The sequence below is a fragment of the Myotis nattereri genome (genome assembly GCF_964212035.1).
Source record: "Myotis nattereri genome assembly, chromosome: 3".
Taxonomy (NCBI): Eukaryota; Metazoa; Chordata; class Mammalia; order Chiroptera; family Vespertilionidae; genus Myotis; species Myotis nattereri.
Window position 1 is genome coordinate 79,928,872 of NC_138077.1, and position 10,329 is coordinate 79,939,200.

General features: G+C 43.5%; 1 protein-coding gene across 3 annotated transcripts in view; it reads left to right on the top strand.

Annotated features, from left to right (window-relative positions):
- LOC308516008 (cell cycle control protein 50C-like) overlaps window positions 1–9,628 on the top strand; it is a 35,718-nt gene extending 26,090 nt beyond the window's left edge. For all 3 annotated transcript variants that reach the window (XM_081086723.1, XM_081086724.1, XM_081086725.1), the window contains 2 exons: window positions 6,300–6,509; window positions 9,203–9,628. In XM_081086723.1, coding sequence (XP_080942849.1) covers window positions 6,300–6,509; window positions 9,203–9,405 — 413 coding nt within the window. In that variant the 3' untranslated portion in view covers window positions 9,406–9,628. The remainder of the gene's footprint in view (window positions 1–6,299; window positions 6,510–9,202) is intronic.
- The last annotated feature ends 701 nt before the right edge of the window (window positions 9,629–10,329 follow it).

Genomic DNA, 10,329 nt, shown 5'->3' on the forward strand with positions numbered 1-10,329 from the left:
AGGCTGACGCTCTATCCACTGAGCCAAACTGGTTAGGGCTGGATTCTTTCTCCTTTTTGCTATTCCAGTTGGGTGTTTTTTGATCCTTCGTATTTCAAATCTTTGACTTGATTCTTATGATCCTCTAGTCTGCTGTTAGATCTCTGTATAATATTCTTTATTTCAGTCAGTGTATGCTTAATTTCTAGTTGGTTCTTTTTCATATCCTCAAGGGTCTCACTAGCTTTATCGAGGGTCCTCACTAAATTTATCGGCGGTTTCTAGAAAATTCTTGAAAAACCTTATAACCATGGTTTTGAACTCTATATCCAGTAGTTTGCTTTCCTCCATTTCTGTCATTTGTGACCTGTTTCTTTATCTCCGCATTTTTTATGTTTCCCTGTGTTGATAAACTGGCTTTCTGTGCTAGGTGTCCTATAGGGCTCAGTGGCTCAGCCTCCCCAATTACCTGAGGTGGACATTCTTGATGCACCCCTCTGTGGGCTTTGTGCACAGTCTTTTTGTAGTTAAGCCTTGATTGTTGTAGGTATCACTGGGAGGAATTGACCTCCAGGCCAATTGGCTGTGAGAATCAGCTGTGTCTACAGTGGGAGAACGTCTGTGCTGGAGACACCCTTATGGGGCAAGACTTGCTTAAGTGGGGCTTTAGTGCTCTCTGAGTCTGCCCCCTGAGTGTGTGTCCCTTATGGATCTGAGGATTTGTAATTTGATGGTCCCACCCTGACCACTGGGTACACTGGCTCTTGGATCTCTAAGGAGGTGCTAATTTAGCCTCTGCCCGAGGCTACCCAGCAGGAGCTATGGAGAGATCTGCAGATTCCTCTTCTTTATTTGGGGTTTGGAGGTGCCCAGATGAGGCCCAGCTGTGAAGCAATGCAAGCTCCTTTGGGGCCTTGGACCTTCTTTTGGATGTTATGGGTCTCTCTGACTTAGCTGCAGTTTGTTAGGTAATTTTAGATTACAAAGGGCCAGGCCATTCATATGCAAAAGCCTCTGGGCACAGCTTAGGTGGGACAGGGTCTCAGGGAATCAACAGGGCAGACCAAACAGCTATGGCTGATCCTTAGCCCTGCCCTAAGAGGCTCCGAGTCTCAGTGTCCTGCGGTAATCGCTGCAAGCACCTCTGAGAGAAAGCCGCCCTCGAGTTCCGCCCGATGCCAGACAGTCCAGTTTCTCCCCGTATGAGTCTGGGTCCCCAGAGACTCAGCCGGAACTGGAGTTCAGAGCAGTTGGGAGCTTAACACTCCCTCCTGATTGAAAAAGACAACCATGTCCTCAGTTGCCAGCCCTTTCCACGTGCGCCCCCATACCTCTGCCCTTTACACTTTACTTCCACATCTCCTCTGAGTCTCATTGTGCTTTTCTCTTTCCTTCTAGTTGTAGAATTTCCACTCAGCCAGCCTTCCTGTGGTTCTGGATGATGTCCGTTTTGTCCTTTAGTTGTATTTTTGAAGTGGTTGTGCGAGGCAGCAATTTCAGATGTTTATCTATGCTGCCATCTTGGTTTTCCCTTTCTGTAGCAGTTTTATGTGTTTTGATTTTCATGTGGTCATTGACACTATGATGGTTCCAAATGCCAACCAACCTTGCAAGTATCACATTCGTCAACTTCCTTTAGAAACTGTACTTAATTTGACATCAAACATACATGTTTCATTTTTTATTCTTTACAGCTAAAGGGATTTACTAGCAAATAAAAAACTGATATCAAACAATAAAATAAATACATTATGCAATGAATAACAAAATTAAGGTTACAAGAGAGTTCAGACTACTCTCAGCAAGACCACTCAGCATCTATTTCCCACACTATGGCATGTACGTGTAACATAACCTGTAATTTCCCATGTTTGCCACGGATCCCACTGACTTGCAGTCTGACAGCTTCTTGTGTCTCATAGCCCAAGACAGAGGCTCTGGCCTAACTGGTTGGAATGTCCAGCAGCTTGCAGGGATATGTGACTGAAAGGGTCTCAGGTTATCTTTCTCTAATCACAGGTTAAAGTAAGTACATGGGTATCTCACACCCTGTAGACAATATTTGTTTGGGATAGGTGCTTATCAGATGGGATAATAGACAACAGGCATAAACTGGGAGTGTCTTAGGCAAAAATGGAATGAATGGTCACTATATAACTGAATTCCGAGGTTTTCACCTTTTTTTTTTTAACTTTTATTAGCATTTATTTTCTGTTGAATTTACTCCTGGGCCTGGTTGTGTGGGGTTTCTTTGTTTGTTTGTTTTGTGGGGTTTTTTTTATTATTGTTTAAAGTATTACAAATAGTAGTACATATGTCTCCTTTTTCCCCCATTGACCTCCCCCTGAGCTCCCCTACCACCCGACACATGCCCTCACCTCCCCCCCACACACAGTGTCTGTGTCCACTAGTTATCCTTGTATGCATGCCTATAAGTCCTTCAGTTGATCTCTTACCCCCCCCCCATCCCACAACCCTCCCCTGCCTTCCCACTGTAGTTTGACAGTCTGTTTGATGCTTCTTTGTCTCTAGCTATTTCTGTTATGATGTTCATTATATTCTATAAATGAGTGAGATCATGTGATAGTTATCTTTCTCTGATTGGCTTATTTTGCTTAGCATAATGCTCTCCGGGTCCATCCATGCTGTTGAGAATGGTAGAAGTTCCTTCTTTTTTACAGCAGCATAGTATTCCATTGTGTAGATGTACCACTATTTTCTAATCCACTCATCTGCTGATGGGGGCATTTAGGCTGTTTCCAAATCTTAGCTATTTCAAATTGTGCTGCTATGAACATAGGTGTGCATACTAGTATATCCTTTCTGATTGGTGTTTTTGTTTTCCTGGGATATAGTCCTAGAAGCAGGAACACTGGGTCAAATGAGAGTTCCATTTTTTATTTTTTAAGGAAATGCCATACTGTTTTACACTGGCTGCACCAGTCTGCATTCCCACCAGCAGTGCACGAGGGCTTCTTTTTCTCCACATCCTCGCCAGCACTTGTCGTTTGTTGAGTTGTTGTTGATAGCCATTCTGACAAGTGTGAGATGATACCTCATTGTCGTTTTGATTTGCATCTCCTAGATGACTAGTGACTTTGAGCATATTTTCATATGTCTCTTGGCCTTCCATATGTCCACTTTCGAAAAGTGTCTATTGAGGTCCTTTGCCCATTTGTTATTCGATTGTTCATCTTCCTTTTATTAAGTTGTATGAGTTCTTTATATATTTTGGATATTAACCCTTTATTAGATGTATCAATGCCAAATATGGTCTCCCATGCAGTGGGCTTTTTTGTTGTTTTGTTGATGGTTTCTTTAGCTGTGTAGAAGCTTTTTATTTTAATGTAGTCCCATTTGTTTATTTTATCCTTAGTTTTCTTTGCCCTAGGAGATGTATTGGTAAACATATTGCTATGAGAGATGTCTGAGATTTTGCTGCCTATGGTTTCTTCTAGAATTTTTATGGATTCATGACTTACGTTTAAGTCCTTTATCTATTTTTAGATTAGTCTTATGTATGGTGTAAGTTGGTGGTCCACGTTTCATTTTTTTCATGTATCTGTCCAATTTTCCCAACACCATTTATTGAAGAGACTAGAGGCCTGGTGCACAAATTCGTGCATGGGTGGGGTCCAGCCAGCCAGCCTTGATTGGGGCCAATCAGGCCAGGCTGGCCAGGGGGAGGGGATGCAGGAGGTTGGCCTGCTGGCCCCACCCCTGATCAGAGTAGTGGGGCCTATCAGGGGTGGGACCAGCTGGGGGATAGGCCACAGGTGGTTGGCTGGTTGGCCCCACCCCCTGGTTGAACTCCCGGTTGAACTCCTGGTCAAGGGGAAAATTTGCATATTAGCCTTTTATTGTATAGGATTGTCTTAATTCCATTGTATATTCTTGCCTCGTTTGTCAAATATTAATTGAGCATAATGGCGTGGGTCAATTTGTGGGGTCTCTGTTCTGTTCCATTGACCTTCATGCCTGTTCTTGTGCCAGTACCAGGCTGTTCTGAGTACAGTGGCTTTGTAGTATAACTTGATATCTGGTATTGTAATCCCTCCAACATCTACTGGAGAAAGATGTCCTCTGCAGTGTGAGGAAATGACTCAGCACAGGAAACCGAGGTGGCTGCCCTCCAAACTCAACCTCAGAGCCCCCAATCCTGGCTTCTGCTCACACAGCTCTAGTCCACTCTGCCCTCCCTCTGCTGGAGCCCGAGGTGAGTGGATGCACATGAAATTTTGTGCATTAGCCCTTTAAGAGCTTGCCTGCATTTCCATCCATCTCTGTCTGGCAGACAGCAACCCTGCTGCTTTTCATGGCAGATGTTATGTGGGCACCTTTCTCAGTTTTGGTGCTCTCTGCTGGGGAGAATATGATGCTATCACAGAATACTCCCAGAGTTCTCAGTGGGATCTCCCCACAGCTGAGATATCCCTCCAGAATTTCAGCTGCTGTCTGTGGGACTCCAGCCAGCCCTTTCACACCTCAGCCCTTCCCACCAGTCTCTTTGTGGTCTCCACTTTCTGTCCTTGGTTATCAGAGTTCTATCCAGCTAATCTTCAGTTGATTTTTCAGGGTAGTAGTTCTGTATTTTAGTTGTATTTGCAGTTTGGTCCTGGGAGAGTGTCAGTGAAGCTTCCACTTATTCCACTGCCATATTAGAAATCCCACACGTATTCTTTCAAATCAGTGTTTCAGGTTCTTTGGATATATTCTCAAAAGTGGGATCACTGGGTCAAAAGGTAGTTCCATTTTTAATTTTTTGAGAAAACTTCATACTGTTTTCCACAGTGGCTACAAAAATGTGCATTCCTACCAACAGTGCATGAAGGTTCTTTTTTCTCCACATTCTTGCCAACAATTGTTTTTTTATTTGGTAGCCATTCTGATAGGGTGAGATAATATTTCATTGTGGTTTTCATTTCCATCTCTCTGATGATTAATGATGTTGAGTATTTTTCATATGTCTACAGGCCATCTAAATGTCTTTTTTGGAGAAGTGTCTCTTTAAGTCCTTGAATTGAGACATTTGTCTTCTTGATGTTGAGCTGTATGTGTTCTTTATATATTTTGGAAATTAACCCCTTGTCATATGTAGCATTGGCAAATATGTTCTCCCATTTAGTGGGATGCCTTTCATTTTGTTGATGGTTTCTTTGCTTACAGAAGTTGATAATAAAAACTGTATTGCCTGGTTGGTGTGGCTCAGTGTTTGGGCATTGACCCATGAACCAGGAGGCCATGGTTCAATTACTGGTCAGGGCACATGCCTGGATTGTGGGCTCAACACCTACTATGTGCCAGGCACTGGACTGTGAAAAGATGAGAAAGACACAGTACACAAGATTATGCTGTGGAGTAAGAATGGCAGACATGCCCACAGTAAAGTAAGCAGTGTGAGGATGACAGTAAACACAATAGGCTCACGCCCTGGCACTGGCCCCCACCCTGTGCTTTCAGCATTGCTATGGCACTGAAACCTGCCAGGCCTCCTGGTTTTAGAACAGACTTGCAACACCTGTGCTCTCTACCTCCCCCCATTTACCAACTCCTCCTCCTCTTTGAGCTCTTCGGCACAGTGCTGCAGAGAATATCTATGCAACCCAATCTCCATGCACTTCCATGATTATTTCCTTACAATGCATTCCTAGAAGAATTTCTGGGCTGAAATGTATGCAACAAATATTAAAGCTTTTGATGCATGTTCCTAAATTGTCAGAAATAATGTTGTTTTGTGTGTGTGTGTGTGTGTGTGTGTGTGTGTGTGTGTGTGTTTTATTTCTTTTGCCAGAGATCATGTTCGTCCACACACTTATATGTTCCACACAAGAGTTCCCGTTTCCGCTGCCTCATCAATGGTTGTCATTCTTTTTTCTTTAAATATTAACCAAGTATTTTCATTTACTCTCTTTAGATCACTAGTGAAGTTATGATACTATCAGAGCATATAATGCTATCACAGAATATGACCACTATTATTGTGCTCTACCTGCTTTTTCAGTGCTTCATTTAGGGCACATAAGATACATATACTTTTATATTCCACTGGTTTTTTTACCTTATAAAAATATAATCAGCATGTCCCCCACCCTGTGTCCTTAAGTCTGTATAACCATTATTTTTAATGGTTACATACTCAGGTAACTACACACACACACACACACACACACACACATACACACACACACACACACTTTTTTTTTTAATTCTAATATCTATTTCTCTTTCCTTAAAAAATCAAAAGTTATTTCATTCTCTAAGGAAAACGGAAGGTGGGTAGGTGATTTTTCCCAACCACGTCCATTATTTTGTCCCCACAGGAACTGCAAAGCCCCCAAACTGGCCTAAGCCTATCTATGAACTGGACGAAAAGGACTCAGGGAACAATGGCTTCATCAATGAGGACTTCATTGTGTGGATGCGGACAGCTGCCTTTCCCACTTTCAAGAAACTACACCGTCAACTCAATCGAGTACAGCATTTTACTGAAGGTTTGCCTGCTGGTAACTATAGTTTCGACATAACCTACAGTATCCTTTTATACTACTTCTCTTTGTAATGAAGGAAAATCAGTGTCCATCTGGGTGCTAGTTGTCAAATTATTTCATTCTGTACTTTTCTATTCTTCAAACTAATTTCTGGGAGGCAGGATCTTTCCAGGGCTTGTACACAGCTTTGAGGTCAGCCATGTGGCATCTCAGGGTTGCTGGCTAGGAGTGGTTCATGGGACCCCCAGTGGGCCAGAGGATCTTAGCACAAAATACCTCCTCAGTTTCTTTATCTGCTGGGGAGCTTGAATGGGAAATCTTGGTGGTTAAGTGAATGACTGCTCCATCATTTCAATCCAGAATAGAGTGAGGACATTTCCTTCCTGACAGGGGGTAGGGATGTTCCTCAGTCAGAGGTTCCTCATTGATGTGACACCATCTCCACCTGTCAGTTTGTTGCCTCTTTCTGTTTGCCTTCAGCTCCTTCCTTTTAGCAGGGCCTTTAATTCTATTCTGTGAAAATGGAAGCTATAAAGAGTAACATTTCAGCAACCCTGCCCTCTCCCCTCCCCTACCAAAAAATTTGAGATTGAAAGTTGCTTGCACTGCTGGTGGGAATGCAGACTGGTGCAGCCACTGTGGAAGACAGTATGGAATTTCCTCAAAACGTTAAAAATGGAACTCCCATTTGACCCAGTAATCCCACTTCTAGGACTATATCCCAAGAAAACAGAAACACCAATCAGAAGGATATAAGCACCCCTATGTTCATAGCAGCACAATTTATAATAGCTAAGATTTGGAAACAGCCTAAGTGCCCCAGATGAGTGGGTTAAAAACCTGTGGCACAACTACACAATGGAATACTACGCTGCTATAAAAATAAAAAACTTTTACCATTTGCAACAGCATAGATGGAACTAGAGAGAATTATGCTAAGCTAAATAAGCCAGTTGGAGAAAGATAAATATCACATGATCTCACTCATATGTGGGATAAAATGATCAACATAAACTGATGAACAAAAATGGATCCAGAGACAAATGGCCGGGGAGCGGGGCGGGGAGCGGGGGGATTAGAGATCAACCAAAGGACTTGTTTGCATGCATATTAGCATAACCAATGGACACAGACACTGGGGCAGTGGGGGCTGCCCTCAGGGTGGGAATGGCAGGGGGGTGGTCCATTGGGGAAAAATGAGACATTTGTAAAACTTTAGACAATAAAAAAAATGAACAACAACAACAAAAGAGCTTGACAGTGGTCTCCTGACTTGGACCTTCTGATCCCACTGACTTGGTCTGTGATTGCCTTACTAGTAAAGCAGGTGCAGTTGCCATCAAGAAATAGGGAGGAGGGAGGAACAAATGTCATGAACTGCTGTCCTCACAGTGCCTGGTGGTGAGTTTGGGGCAGAGGGGAACAAGGGGGTCTGGTTCCAAACAAAGGAGACCCTCTCTTTCTCCTCTGGAGACAAGCTCTCCTTGGGTGACTTCAGCCAGTCACACTTTAATGCTGGTGACGCTCAGGTCTAAATCTTAGAGCTTCAGTCCTAGCCTTGCACTACCCGTGTTAAGCCCTGGGTGCATATTACCCACCCAGCCTCAAGGCCTGGCAGATGTGCACAGAGAATGGAGCCTGAGCTACAGAAAACACCTACCACTTCTCACAGAGAGAGGATGTTCTTTGTGTGAGGAAAAGACCCTCTGCTAGAGCTGAGGGAGAGAGAAAACAGACAGACGAGTTGAGGTGGCACTCAAGGACCTGGTGGCAATGAGGAATTTTGACGTAAAAGAGAGACTTCGTTTCCTTGTGCCTTTAAATAGCACGTTGCCAAGTGAGCTGAGGCCATTTGAGAGCTTTGCTGGGAAATGCTGCTGTCCGGTGCCGTTGCTATGAGAAGCCTTTGTTTGTTTATTAGTTTGGTTTACAAAAAGGCACCAGATGTTTAAAAACCTCAAACCACATGCATAATCAAAATGACATCATTAAAATGCTAATGATAGCAAACCCACTTCAAGCACTTTCACCCCAGCAGTGAGGGAGGCTGGCCTTTCTGAAACCCAAACGAATGCCCCATCTTTAGTTTTCCCACCAAAAATATTTCACCATGTAGCTCACTATTTTTTTCATATGTTTTTAGAGGGAGAGGAAGTGAGAGGAAGAGAGAGAGAAACAATGTGAGAGAGAAAAACATTGATAGGTTTCCTCCTGCACCCACCCCGATCCACAACCAGGCTGACGGCGCTCAACCAACTGAGCACCAGCCAGGATGATAACTCACTATTATTTTGTTCTTCACTCCACTAGAAGAATTTTCCCTGAGGTAGGAATTCAAACCTTAGCCTAAAATGATTTCACCCTACCCCGGGTCTCCTGAGTCATAAAACGAAAGGCAGGTTTGCTGTAAAACCTATCTGTATTCTTTTTATTTCCTTGGGTTTAAATATATTTGTTCAATTTTCAGTTGTCTGTAAGTCACTCTGATCGATCTATGTGTCAGATTCACTTTTGTACATGATAATGATGTAGAGGGAAGCCTTGTTTTTACTTAATTTCATTACAGTAACATACAATGTACTACTTGATAAAGATTAGACCATATGAAATCATTCAACCCTGTTTTGACCTACAAAAACAGCAATGTTACATGGTTCAACCTGCTGTATTTAGGATACAGGGTGGTAGAGCTGAGAAGTGCGAAGACAGATCCTTAACAGGTCGCCTTTCCTTAGACTTTCCAGTCACCAGATTCCGAGGCGAGAAGTCAGTTGTTCTCTCCACCCTGACGTGGAGCGGGGGCAGCAGCCTTTTCCTCGGTCTCGCCTACACAGTGACAGGCGCCGTGACGTGGTTGGCCTCCTTTTCCATGATGGCGATTCACTTGATGCTGGCCGAAAGGAAAATGTTCTTCCCCAACTACAAAGTCAAGCTTTGAAAAGAAGAGCAGAAAGCACGGAAGTGGGTGGTGAAGTGACAGAGCCAAAGACCTCTGACGAGGCTGGAAGTGACTGGGATATTTCAAGGGGGACTGCACTGAGGGGCCAGGTTCCATCCCAGGTGGATAAATGCGAGTTTCCGGGGAGGCGGAGAGGAGGAGGGAAAGGCACACTATGTATAGTAAAATGTCCTTGAGGGAGATAAATCATCCTTGAGCTCTGAACCAAGTCTCGGATATTTATTTAAAGCCCTTGTGCCTAAGGGTGGGTGAATGCCTGCTAGAGGACCATCACCAGACAAGAGTAAGCTGGCTGAGTCCCCAAGATCAGGTTAGTCCTTTCAACCATCACCCAGGCTCAGACCCCAGTCTTTACTGAAAGTATTATAAACTACCCTACAACAATCACTGAGCATTGAAGTGAGCAATCAGGATGATTTTGAAAACTGATTTAGTTGGTGTTCTCTGCTTTCTATGGAGTCAAAGCTAAGTTTTCTCTGCTAGAAATAAACCAAGCAAAGGTATGGCTGTGCCCTGAGCGCACACAATACAGCCGGGAGGGAAGCACTAGACGTGACTGGTACCCTCACAAACTGTACTCAGCACAGGACAACTCTAGACCTCACCGGGGGATAACATTCTAGAAAGTAAACAATGGCGTGGATTTCAGATACTCGAATTGGATGTGTTTAGGAGCGTCTCAAGGTCTGTCTTAAAAGGTTTGAATTCCTTCTAAAAGTCACTTACAGGAGACTTAACCAAGTACTTGGTAAAGCTGCCAGGACAAGAGGCCCCATAGATTTGTGTCCCTCGATGACCAGAATATTCTACTTTTAAAAACATGTTTATATTATTTTTTTTGTTTAGGTGGGGGAAGCTTTACTCTGCAATGACTTTAGGAGCAGAATTTTCGTTGTTAAAGAA